Genomic DNA, 13,438 nt, shown 5'->3' on the forward strand with positions numbered 1-13,438 from the left:
AGCTCTTCAGCTCAAGGCGAGTGCTCTACCACTTGAGCTACAGCGCCACTTCCGGTTTTCTGGTGGTTTATTGGAGATAGGAGTCTCACGGTCTTTCTTGCCCGGGCTGGCTTTGAACCTTGATCCTCAGATCTCAGCCTCCTGAGTAGCTAGGATTACAGGCGTGAGCCACCAGCACCCGGCTCCTATCTAGGTTTTCTTGCAGATTTTTTAGAAAGGTTTTTGAGAAACTAGTTCATGATCCTAGTTCAGTGGGGTTTTGTTTTTAGAAACTATTGTTCGCTGTTTGCCAACGGCTCATGCCTGTAATCCTAACCTCTTAGGAGGCTGACATTTGAGGATCTTTGTTTGAAGCCAGCTCAGGCAGAAAAGATCATGAGATACTTAGCTTCATTAACCAGTAAAAAGTTGGAAGTAGAAATGTCACTCAAGTGGTAGAACAACAGTTGTGAGAGGGGAAAAAGGCAAATTTAGGCCTCAGTACTGACATATATATGTACTTACACTAAAAGAAAGCAGTATTCAGCCGGGTGCTGGTCGCTCACTCACGCCTGTAATCCTAGCTACTCAGGAGGCTCAGATCTGAGGATTTCCGTTCAAAGCTAGCCCTGGCAGGAAAAGCGTGAAACGCTTCAATAAGCCACCAGAAATCCAGAAGTGGCTCAAGTGGTAGAATACTAGCCTTGAGCTGAAGAGCTGAGGGACAGCACTCAGGCCCAGAGTTCAAACCCCATGACTAACAAAAAAAAAAAAGAAACCAATATTTGCTAGATGCCAGGGACTTAAGCCTATAATCTTAGCTACCAGTAGGCTGAGATCTGAAGACAAAGGTTTGAAGCCAGCCCAGGCAGGAAAGTCCATGAGACTCTAATCTCCAATTAATCACAGAAAAAACCAGAAGTGGTGCTGTGGCTCAAGTGGTAGAATGCTTGCCTTGATCAAAAGAAGCCCAGAGACAGCACCCAGGCACCTCAGAGGTCAAGACCCAGAACTGGCAGAAAAAAAAAAGAAACCAGTATTCAACCTTTTTTTGGAGAATTCTGTGGGCAATATATTTGTAATGTCAGATTCATTCAATGTATAGTATTGTAAAGCACAAATGTAAATGGTTGGATGAAATTTTAAATTGGCCTGGGATTAATGTTTTGGACCTTGTCACAAAAAAAAAAGGAAAAGAAAACTAAGGTTGTGCATTTAAATTTTAGGCGCCATCGTAGTAGAAGCAGAGAGCGGAAGAAGTCTCGGTCCAGAAGCAGAGAGAGAAAGAAGTCTCGGTCCAGAAGCAGGGAAAGAAAGAAGTCTCGGTCCAGAAGCAGGGAAAGAAAACGACGGATCAGATCCCGTTCCCGCTCAAGATCAAGACATAGGCATAGGACTAGAAGCAGGAGCAGGACAAGGAGTAGAAGTCGGTAAGTAACATGATAATCTGAATAAAATCTGATAGGTCACTCAAAGAGTGCATCTTCCATCAGTTTGAGAATACCAGAATTGTAAAGCACAGTTTTATTTACAGATTAAACAAAATGTTTATAACTTCAGTTTCATCAGTAAAAACAAGCCCTAAGATATAACTTAGAGTCAGTACTTTAATAATTCTATTAAAATACATTTCTCTGAGTTGAGCACCAGAGATTCATACCTGTAATCCTAGATACTTAGGAAGCTTAGATTCAGTGGATAAAAATGTATTTACGAATTAATCATTGGATGGCCAGTGTGTGGTATGTGCCAAAACTGTATGTATAATCTCAACTAATTCTCAAAGGAGCCATTGTGCATTTAGTCCACTAGAGTTAAAGAAACTAATAAGTAACTTACCTATGAAGAATTGAAATAAGCTGGGTGGTAGTGGCTCACACTTGTAATTCTAGCTACTCAGGGGACTAAGATCTGAGGATTGAGGTTTGAAGACAGCCAGGGCAGAGAAATTCCAGAGTTCTATTTCAAAAGGGAGTCCCTAATTAAAAAAAAGCCAGGCGCTGGTGGCTCATGCCTATACTCCTAGCTACTCAGGAGGCTGAGATCTGAGGATCACGATTCAAAGCAGCACGGGCAGGAAAGTCTGTGAGACTCTTAACTCCAGTGAACCACTCGAAACTGGAAATGGCGCTGTGACTCAAGCCGTAGAGCGCTTGCCTTGAGCTGAAGAGGTGAGGGTCAGTGCCCAAGCCAGAGTTCAAGCCCCACAACCGACAAAACAAAAAAAAAGCAAAAGGGATGGGGTTCTTGGTCAGGTTGGTAGAGCACCTTCATCGCAAGTGTAAGACCGTGGTGTAATCCCAGCCTCAGTAGCACCAAAAATAAACTGAAAAAGAAGTTAAAAAAAGACACAAAACTCTTTTTTTAATCATTTGTTTGAACTTGTGTGAGGGTTGTCCTCGGACTTGAACTCAGGGCCTAGCTACCAACCTGCTTTGGTGGAGGCTACCACTCTCATTACTTGAGTCACAGTTCCATTTCTATATTTTTGGTGATTGGTTAGTTAGAGTTAATAATCTTAACTCATTGGTTTAGTCTGTAGTATATTATTTTGAACTTTTCCAATTCTGAAAGAGTGAATTGGAGGTGAAGGGAGGTAATCATTAATTATTTCTTGAGCATTTCTGTTTATAATGACGTTCCCGGATTTTGCTATGATAATTTTTACTTGGGGGGAGTAACTTTTTCCCCCACTTTGTTCATTCTTATGTTGTTTTTTGTTTGTTTGTTTTTTGTTTTTTTGTGGGGGAGGTCCAGTCGTGGGGCCTGAACTCTGGGCCTGGGCGCTGTCCCTCAGCCCTTCAGCTCAAGGCTAGCGCTCTACCTACCACATGAGCCACTTTTGTTTATGTGGTGCTGAGGAATCAAACCCAGGGCCTCATGCATGCAAAGCAAGCGCTCTACCACTGAGCCACCTTCCCAGCCCAATTCTTATGTTTTAGTAATTCATAACTTGGCATTTTCTAAAACAATACAAATTCATTGTAGTTTAAAAATGCATCCCCTGTCATTCCTCATTGACTTACGAAAGGAATCATCTCTTAAGTCTAGTCTTAGACTTTGTTTTTATTTGATTTCTGTTTTGTTCGGCCATATGAAACATGTAAAATACTATTCATTGCAGAGATAGGAAAAAGAGAATTGAAAAGCCGAGAAGATTCAGCAGGAGTTTAAGCCGGACTCCTAGTCCACCTCCCTTCAGAGGCAGAAACACAGCAATGGATGCACAAGAAGCATTAGCTCGGAGGTATGTACATTTTTTGTTTACTTCATTTTCTCCTTTTCAATAATACTCAGTTACATGATTAAATTAGTGCTCTTAAATCATTGGATAATTCACATGATCTAATCATAGGTACTATAGCATCTTTGTAAATGTGGAGCTATATAGTTTATAGGGTTTTTTGTTTGTTTTCTCTTGGCAATAATGGGTTTGGACTGGGCCTCACATTTGCAAGCCACGTCCCCTAGCCCAGTTTAAAATCTTTGCACACTCACTTATTTGATAACTAGGATAAGATTTTTGCCATCATGATTAACTGGTTTTAACCAGAAGTTTGGAAGACTTTCATATACTTTTTTGTTTTCATTTGAAACTTTGAGTTCTTGACTCTTGCTGTTAAGATAACTTTGCTTTATGGTTTCTTTCTCTTCAAGAAAGGAAAATTACCTGAAACACTTGGGTTCATCAATAGGTTGCTTTTTAAAGTGGCAGCTGATAGATACATTAAAACCAAGTTGTTATCTACCATAGGGAAAAGATTTCTTAAATTTTCTACTGTTTAGGAACAAGTGGTTATGAGACCACGTACAGCACAGTTGTCTGAATATTATCTGTAAACTAATTCAAAGAGCTGCCTCAAAGGAAACAGGAAATGAAGTAAACTCCAAGTGCTTGTTTGCAGTTTTTCACATATTCTGAAATTTAAATTCTTTGGATTTGGGGTTTTTTTCTTTAAGAAATTGAGTTTGTATTTTTTTTCATTATAAAAATACAGTTATCACAATGTAACCTGGTATGCTGCTGCCCTGTGAACCCAGCCTGGCAGAAATTCAAGCTGAACAGCAGCAGCAAAGGTGTGAGCTCACCCCTCTTCATTCCATTCACTTTAGTGAATGGTGTTAGTGCAAACCTGCAATGGCCAGTTTAATGCAACCCATACTAGTCGCTTATATTTTGTTTCTGACACTAAAATCAACACAGAAAGTGACTTACTACAAAATCTGACTGATTTATACTAAATGGTTTGCTAGCAAGTATTTTCTGGGACCCAAATTTACTCTTATATACCATTAATTATGTTTTCATTCTGGAGTTTAAAGTTGGAGTAGTTACTACTAAAACGTTTTGACCTAGATTACTTAATTGATCATTCAGGTGGGACAACTACACAAAATCCACTAATTTCCAAATGCAAGATTATTCCTTAGCATCCTCAAAATTTAAAGGGAGTTATTTTGTTAATAAGAAACTTTGTTGGGGCTGGGAAGGTGGCTCAGTGGTATTGCGCTTGCCTTGCATGCCTGAGGCCCTGGGTTCGATTCCTCAGCACCACATAAGAAAAAAGCCGGAAGTGGCGCTGTGGCTCAAGTGGTAGAGCGCTAGCCTTGAGCTGAAGAGCTGAGGGACAGCGCCCAGGCCCAGGGTTCAGGCCCCACGACCGGACCCAAAAAAAAAAAAAGAAACTTTGTTGTGTTAAGAATTTTTTTTCTTTGCTCTTGTTTTTAGTTGTCAATTTAAAAAGCTGTTTCTATTTCACTGTTTCTATTTCACTATTACCCTAATCAAAAACTTTCATTCTTAACTGGGCCTTGGTATCTCTTTCCTGCGATCCTTGCTACTCAGGAGGCTGAGATCTGAGGATCATGGTTCAAAGCCAGCCCAGGCAGCAGGAAAGTCCTTAAGACTCTTATCTCTAATTGATTTACCCCCCCCCCCAAAAAAAAAAAGCTAGAAGTAGAGCTGTGGCTCAAGTCATAGAGTTATACACCTCAGGGAGCCTCGGGGACAGCACCCAGACCCTGAGTTTCAAGCCCCAGGACAGGAATAAAAGAAGAAAATAAAACTTTGATTCTTGAGAGCAACCGAGATTATACTATGTTTGTTTCCTGAATATGTGCTCGATGAGAGGAGTAAGATTATCGTTTATTAAAATGTATCTTCACATAAATCTAAGCAGCTGTTAAATGACACTTATTACTGTTATTTATTACACATGTGTCCCTAAAATATAACAATAACTTCTTCCCCAATTCTACCTCTTTGTACCACATTAAGGAGGAAGGACAGCATTTATTTATGATTGGTAACCAAGGAATCTGTGTGAAGAAAAGAGATTTCTCTTTCAGGAATTGATTACAAAGCTGTTAGTTACTGTGTGTTTTAAGGTAGATAAAGTGGACAAATGTACTGGATATGTGTATTTACTGATGTGTGATAGAATTCATTTTTATTTAATTTGAGGATGAATTTATATTGTGTTAGGTCCTTTGCTAATGATTAATTTCTTCACTTGCTAAAATAATTCTAATGCAGTTCCAACTGCTCACCCTCATCCTCATGCCATTAAGATTATAAAGAATGACTTATTTTGATTGCTATTTTATGGTCTTGGTGTTTGGTTCTTGTTTTAATGCAAGGTTTCAATAGATATAATCCAGCCAGAACAACAGTGAGTTCCCAATAGATAACATAAAAACAGTATTGAAATGTTCTTTCAACTGATTGTTTTCTCATTTCAATAATTTGGTAGGAGCCTGTTAAACATTTACAACTTAAAAATTGTATTGTCTCCTTACAAGTATAATGATACATGCAGGTTTTATATTGTTACTTTAAATTTACTTAAATTGTCTTTGACAGATTGGAAAGGGCAAAGAAGTTACAAGAACAGAGAGAAAAGGAAATGGTTGAAAAACAAAAACAACAAGAAATTGCTGCAGGTATTTATGATGATGGATGTGGGGTGTTAGAGCTGGAAATGTTGCTTAGTGGTAGAGTGCTTGCCTAGCATGCATAAAGCCCTGGGTTCTGTTCCTCAGTACCACATACACAGAAAAAGCTGGAAGTGGTACTGTGGCTCAAGTGGTAAATAGTGCTAGCCTCAGCAAAAGCTGAGGGACACTACCCAGGCAAAGAGAGGGAAAGAGAAAAAGGGGAAGGAATGAAGGAAATAAATTTTTAAAAACAAAAAACACTCCTCTTTATTAATCCAGTTTTGTAAACATTGTTTTACATCATGAACTGCTGATGCTTTTTTTTTTTTTTTTTGCTATGGATAGAACCCAGAACCTTAGGTCTGCCAAGCTCCAATCCTTTTATGTATTTTTATATTTAACTTATGCAGATGTTTTTATGGCAAGTGAATCCTTGGCAGTTGATAAAACACTTCTGTCCTCTTGTGCTGAATTTTAAGAATTTGGGGTTTTTGGCTGGGTATAGTGACACATAACTGTACCCTCAATATTTAAAATATAAAAAGAAGACCAGGGGCTGGGAAGGTGGCTCAGTGGTAGAGCGCTTGCTTTGCAATCCTGATGCCCTGGGTTCGATTCCTCAGCACCACATAAGCAAAAAGAAAAAAGCCAGAAGTGGCGCTGTGGCTCAAGTGGTAGAGCGCTAGCCTTGAGCTGAAGAGCTGAGGGACAGCGCCACTCTGGTTGGTTGTTAGTTCGTTGGTTTTGTCAGTCCTGAGGCTTGAGAGCAGGATCTGAGCACTCTTGATGTTCTTTTGCTCATAGCACTTTGAGCTACAGCTCTATTTCCAGTTTTTTGGAAATAATTAGAGATGAGTCTCTCTGACTTCATTGTCTGTCTTGGCTTTGAACTGTGCTCCCCAGATCTCAGCTCCCTGAATAGTGTGAACTACTGGTGTCTGCCAAATCAGTATTTTTAAAAACAAAGAATTTGAATTTTTCAACAACACAAACATGGATGGAGGAAGATTGTCACCTAGAACTTGGTTTCATATGAAATGTAATTAAGAAAGTGCTCAAGCCCAGGTGCTGGTGGCTCACACCTGTAATCCTAGCTACTGAGGAGGCTGAGATCTGAGGATCATGGTTCAAAGCCAGCTGGGCAGAAAACTCTGTGAGACACTTATCTCCAATTAACCACTAGAAAACCGAAAGTGACACTATAGCTCAAGTAGTAGAGCCCTAGCCTTGAGCTGAGGGACAGCACCCAGGCCCAGAGTTCAAGCCCCACGACCGACAAAAAAAAAGAAAAAAAAATGAAAGTGCTCAAGTCTGTAAGTCCTAGCTGCTCTATAGACCAAGATCCAGAGGATTGAGGTTCAAAGCCACACCATGCAAGATGCTCCATAAGACTCCATCTCTAGAACACCCAACCAAAGGCTAGGCTAGAGTTGTGGCTCAAGTTGTAGGGCTCCAGGTCTGTGAACAAGCAAGCAAGAGAGAAGAGGGCTCTGAATTTTTTAAGCCCTGGTGTGGAGGGAATCTCCATGTGACAGGCACCATAAGCACCATGTGCAGTTAAAATAGAGTCAGAAATCTTGTAAGCGTTCTATTTTGGTTTTAAACTAGGAAGTTTGTGTCTTTATCAACCCATGCTTCCGTCATCTTCAGCCGCCGCAGCCACAGGAGGTTCTGTTCTCAACGTTGCTGCCCTCTTGGCATCAGGGACACAAGTGACTCCTCAGATTGCGATGGCAGCTCAGATGGCAGCCCTACAAGCAAAAGCACTGGCAGAAACAGGAATCGCTGTGCCCAGCTATTACAACCCAGCCGCTGTGAACCCGATGAAATTTGCTGAGCAAGAGAAAAAAAGGAAAATGCTTTGGCAAGGCAAGAAAGAAGGGGTAAGTTCTTTTTATCTTTTGTTAAATGTCAGAAATCAAACCGAGTCCTTGCATGTAACAATGGAAGTGCTCTACCCTGAGCTACAAGAGAATATGCCATAAATGTGGGCCAGCTAGGCAGATCAGAAATAATATCCCCATTCAAATCCATCTTGGGCAAGCGAAGTTAGCAAGACCCATCTCAACCAATAGCCTGGTGTGGCAGTACTTGTCTGTAATTTCGGGTCTCTTAGAAGGATAAGTGATTGGATCAACATCCAAAGCTGGCCCTGGACAAAAATGACAGACACTGTCCAAATCTATCCAAAAGTAAATAAGTAGAAAGGGCAGGGTATGTGTTGAAGTGGTAGAGCCTGGAAAACACAAGGCCCTGAATTCAAGCCCTAGGACTGCCATTAAATATTTCTTTAAGCATGTTATAAATGATTCTTTCACTGTGTTGTGGGGAATTCTGAAAAGTATTTAAATTCTTTGGTGGGGGTCGGGGGGCGCGGTAGGGTCGGTCATGGAGCCTGAACTCTAGGACTGGGTGCTGTCCCTCAGCTCTTCAGCTCAAGACAAGCACTCTGCTACCTGAGCCACAGTGCCACTTTCGGCTTCTTCTGCTAATGTGGTGCTGAGGAATTGAACCCAGGGCCTCATGCATGTAAGGCAAGCACTCTACCACTGAGCCACCTCCCCAGCCCTTAAATTCTTTAGTATTTTAAAATTAATGCTTCTTAACAGGACAAATCCCAGTCTGCTGAAATATGGGAGAAGTTGAATTTTGGAAACAAGGACCAAAATGTCAAATTTAGGAAATTAATGGGTATTAAGGTAAGTTACACTTTGTTAAGATTGATATGAACTATTTTTATAGCAACATTACTTTTCAACCTAAAAGTAATGATTAGTATTATATTTTCTCGTACTTTGCTATTTGTTCTCCAGATTTTTGCTATTGTTGCTTTTTTGATGCTAGTCCTGAAACTTGAACTCATTCCTGGGTGCTGTCCCTGACTTCAAGTAGTAGAGCACTAGTGGAGCCACAGTGCCACTTCTAGTTTTCTGGTAGATAATTGAAGATAGGAGTGCTGGCTTTGCGGAGTGCCTGTGGCTCACGCCTGTAATCCTAGCAACTCAAGAGGCTGAGATCTGAGGATCACGGTTCCAAGCCAGCCCAGGCAGGAAAGTCCTTTATAAACCGCTAGAAAACCGGAAGTGGCACTGTAGCTCAAATGGTAGAGCGCTCACCTTGAGCTGAAGAGCGCAGGGATAGCACCCAGGCCCAGAGTTCAAGCCCCACGACCAACAACAACAAAAAGTGCTGGCTTCAAACCATGGGACTTTTGAACACTGGGCCTAGGTACTGTCCCTTAGCTCTTCAACTAAAAGCAAGTACTCTTCATCTTCAGCCACAGCACCACTTCCAGTTTTCTGTGGTTAATGGGAGATAAAGTCTCACAGACTTTCCTGCCCATGTTGGCTTTGAGCCACGATCCTCAGGTCTCAGCCTCCTGAGTAGCTAGGCTTACAGGTGTGAGCCACCTGCACCCAGCTGTGAATCAGAACTTTTATGTCCTGCTTGTGAGCATCTGGGTGCCTAGCTACATGTCTCTGTGTCTGTCCGTATGTGTACACACACTAGTTCTAGGGCTTGAATTTTGGCCTGTCCCTGAGCTGCTTTTGCTCAAAGCTAATGCTCTACTACTTGGGCCACTTCTGGCTTTTTGGTTTATTGAGATAAGAATCTCACACTTAGCCGGGCGCTGGTGGGCGCTGGTGGCTCACGCCTGTAATCCTAGCTACTCAGGAGGCTGAGATCTGAGGATCTCGGTTCAAAGCCAGCCCGGGCAGGAGAGACCGTGAGACTCCTATCTCCAATAAACCACCAGAATACCGGAAGTGGTGCTGTAGCTCAAGTGGTAGAGCGCTCGCCTTGAGCTGAAGAGCTGAGGGACAGCACCCAGGCCCAGAGTTCAAGCCCCACGGCCAACCAAAAAAAAAAAAAAAGAATCTCACACTTTTCTGCTGGGGCTTTAAACCACATTCCTCAGATCTCAGCCTCCTGGAGTAGTTAGGGTGATAGATTTGAGCCACCAGCACCTGACTAATTCATAGGTTTTTTAGCTAAAGCTTATAGTCCTTAACTGTTTGGTATACTTTCAGTTTAAATAAGCATGTTTTTTAATTGATCATTACTGAGTTTGTGTCTGGACTGAGTTTGTTTTTCCTGAGTGAATTTTACCACGTGCAGCTCAGGCTAGCTCCAAGTTCACTATATAGCCTAGGTTGACCTTGAACTCACTGTCTCAGCCTGTATAGTACTGGGATTTTGGGTGTGTCTCGCCCAACACATGGTTTCCTGGGTGAATCTTGTGTGAGATTACTGGCTTCTCTTAGGTTGTGAGATACTATGTTTTTATTGAACTATTTAAGTGTACAGAAAATTAACTTTAGTATATACTACCCTTTGCTTACACTTAGGTTACTAGTAATAAGAGGATTGCTTTTATTGAGCAAATAATAGGCTATAACTAAGCTTCACTAAGCCTGCTATTCCTTTAACAAGCCCATGTCTATTTGCGTTTTCTATTATCCTACTCTTATTCTCAGTGTAGGGAGGGCTAAGAAGAAAGTAAAAGGCATGACTTAAGTGCAAAGGTGATGTGTAGAGGGGTTAAAGTTACATAAGTCAGGTATTAAATGCATTTCTTGGAAGTGTCACCCCTCCCGCATCTTCTACCATCCCTGAAACACTTCTGTTCTGATTTCTACTTTTTTTATGGTGTATATGGAGGCTTACATGTAGTTCATTTTATATATATCTTGAAAATGTGATTTAACAATACTCCAAGAATCAGTAACATCAATACTGTTTAATTGAAAATCACTTAGTGTACCATTCATTCTAATGTCTTACTGTCTGACATTTAGAGTGAAGATGAAGCTGGATGCAGCTCGGTTGATGAAGACAGTTATAAGACATTGAAGCAACAAGAAGAAGTGTTTCGAAATCTTGATGCTCAGTATGAGATGGCAAGATCACAAACCCACACACAGAGAGGGATGGGTTTGGGTTTCACATCTTCGATGAGAGGAATGGATGCGGTCTGAGAAATGTCACGCTTGGCAAGTTTGGGACCTGAAAGACTTGTTCTGATGCCAGGTCCTTGTTCACCAAACAGCTAGCATTCTAGCTTGCATGGGTGTTGCATTGACTTTAATTTATTGAAAAATATGATATTTTGTAAATATCAGATCAGTGATACTGGTGTTAGTGTTGTAATCAGGTTAAACCCACTTCCATTAAACTTGACAGGACTATAGAAGGACAATATTTTTTAGTTCATGAATTCTACTTTTCAAATATGTTGAAGCTGCAGGTGGGATAAAGTCTGTCTCATACATAGATTTTTTTCGTGTCCGCTGTCTTGTGTACTTTTGTACTTAACCTTGTACAGTTATTTTCATCTCTTGAAAACATGAAAGAAATGTTATGTAGATGTTCTTTATAGAAGATCTGGCCATTTGGTACATAATCCAGCACAAATAAGCTGGGTGATGATGATAATAAAAATGGTTTTCTCAAAACTGGTGTAAATTTAAGTTAACCTGGCATTCTTGTTTGAATTTTAGTTTCTGTAGCATTTTGCAATTGCAATTACAAAACACTGGCTAGAATTTTTTTTTAATTAGTTATGCTATAGGCAATACCATGGTGAGCAAAAAAATGTAAAAGAAAAAGGAGCAAACAAATTTATTAAAACACTGTTTTCCTACTATTATAAGAGAATTGGTGTATAGTATTTGTTCATTATTCCATGTTATTCAGGAAATAGATTAATGCATTTAAGGGATGTAAGCACTTTTATTTTAATAAAGTGCCTTATAATAACAAGTCCTTTGTATGCCCTTTGCTCATTATCTGTTGAAATCTTTTCCAGCATTATCTTAACTGAAATATTAGAAAAAAATTGTCATCAAGTTAAAAAGGGCCTAGATGTGGGGATGAGAGAAGTAAACTTAATTCACTCTCATTACAACCAAATAGTGATGTTCTAGTTTACCCTTAAATAAAGTGGAGAACATCACAGCCTAGGAAGAACAGTGCAACACAGACATGCTGGGTGTGTGTGTGTGTCCACCCACCCACCACCACCACCCTTCTACTCCCGCCTCTTTTTTGTGTTGTGTTGTACTGAGATTTTAACTCAGGGACTGGTGTTTGCTAAGCACACGTTGTACTGCTGAGCATGTCTCTAGCCTTCCTTTGAGATAAAGAACCCACTGGTGAACTCTTTGGGTTTCTTGTTATTGCGGAAATGGCAGGCTCATGCCACTGCAAATGGAGTCCACTGGACTTTTCTGCCTGGGTTGCCTAGGAGCTGTGAAGACAGGCTAGCTTAAAATTTACTATACAGCCCAGGCTGGGTTTGAACCACTGTAGTTGACACTTAAAATTCACATGGGCATTATACTTGTATGTGATTATCCAGGCCTTTAAATCCCATCACATAGAAATCTGAAACAATCCTGAATTCAAGGCCAGCTGGATTACATAGATGCCCTCAGAAAACAAAGGTGAAGCCAGGCACTTGTGGCTTACATCTGTAATCTTTTTTTTTTTTTTTTCTGTTTATGTGGTGCTGAGGAATTGAACCCAGGGCCTCATGCATGCAAGGCAAGTGTTCTACCACTGAGCCATCTTTCCAGCCCCATACATCTGTAATCTTAAGAGGCTAAGATCTGAGGATCAAGGTTACCCACACTATTTTATCTCCAATTAACAGAGCTAGAAATGTAGGTGAGACTTAAATAGTAGAAGATCAGTCTTGAAAGAAAGCTAAACAAGCTGGGTGCCTGTGACTCACCCCTGTAAATCCTAGCTACCCAGGAAGCTGAGATCTGAGGATCATGGTTCAAAGCCCACCTGGGCAAGAAAGTATAAGACTTACCTACAATAAACCACTAGAAAACAGGCATTGTGGCTCAAGTGGTAGAGCGCTTGCCTTGAGCTGAAGAGCGCAGGGACAGTGCCCAAGCCCAGAGTTCAAACCCCACGACCAACAAAGAAAGAAAGCTAAATGAGCACAAGGCTCTGCAAAAGAAAATGGAGTTACATGTGAGATTGTTTCATGCTTCAGCACCAAGTAGAAGTAATTCATTTCTTAGGCCAAAGTCTATATGTTTACTAATACAAGTGGGATCCATAGTTAGCCCATCCAGTACATGGGTTTCTTGGTTGTCTCATCCTCAACCCAGAAGTGTGTCATGAGATTTCTTTCTTCCTTGTTATTCATTGTGCAGTGTCATCCTCTCACAATTTTTGTTACAGCTAACAAAATCTGAGCCAGACAAATGTTCATCTTTAGATCAGATCTTTTCTTTAAAAAAAATGAAAAAACCCAGCTTTCCAACATTTCCACTAGGGCCTCCAGACTTTGCTTCAATATACCAATAAATGTCTAAGCAAAATACATCCAAAAAAAATCTGATCTTCAACCAGTGGAGTTTTTTGTTGCTGTTGTTTCGTTCTTGTTTTGTTGTCAGTCATGAGGCCTGAACTCGGCCTGGGTGCTGTCCCTCAGCTCTTCAGCTCAAGGCTAGTGCTCTACCACTTGAGCCACAGCGCCACTTCCGGCTTTTTTCTTTTTGCT

General features: G+C 40.8%; 1 protein-coding gene across 4 annotated transcripts in view; it reads left to right on the top strand.

The window, feature by feature from the left end:
* The window catches only part of Rsrc2 (arginine/serine-rich coiled-coil 2), a 22,945-nt gene extending 11,266 nt beyond the window's left edge, over window positions 1-11,679 (top strand). For 2 of the 4 annotated variants that reach the window (XM_013023141.1, XM_013023142.1), the window contains 6 exons: window positions 1,206-1,409; window positions 3,104-3,226; window positions 5,843-5,922; window positions 7,567-7,799; window positions 8,526-8,615; window positions 10,716-11,679. In XM_013023141.1, coding sequence (XP_012878595.1) covers window positions 1,206-1,409; window positions 3,104-3,226; window positions 5,843-5,922; window positions 7,567-7,799; window positions 8,526-8,615; window positions 10,716-10,895 — 910 coding nt within the window. In that variant the 3' untranslated portion in view covers window positions 10,896-11,679. The remainder of the gene's footprint in view (window positions 1-1,205; window positions 1,410-3,103; window positions 3,227-5,842; window positions 5,923-7,566; window positions 7,800-8,525; window positions 8,616-10,715) is intronic. The other 2 variants (XM_013023143.1, XM_013023145.1) reach the window with 1 other exon arrangement.
* Window positions 11,680-13,438: the final 1,759 nt, after the last annotated feature.

This window comes from Dipodomys ordii, unplaced genomic scaffold (genome assembly GCF_000151885.1).
Source record: "Dipodomys ordii isolate 6190 unplaced genomic scaffold, Dord_2.0 Scaffold66, whole genome shotgun sequence".
NCBI classification, from domain to species: Eukaryota; Metazoa; Chordata; class Mammalia; order Rodentia; family Heteromyidae; genus Dipodomys; species Dipodomys ordii.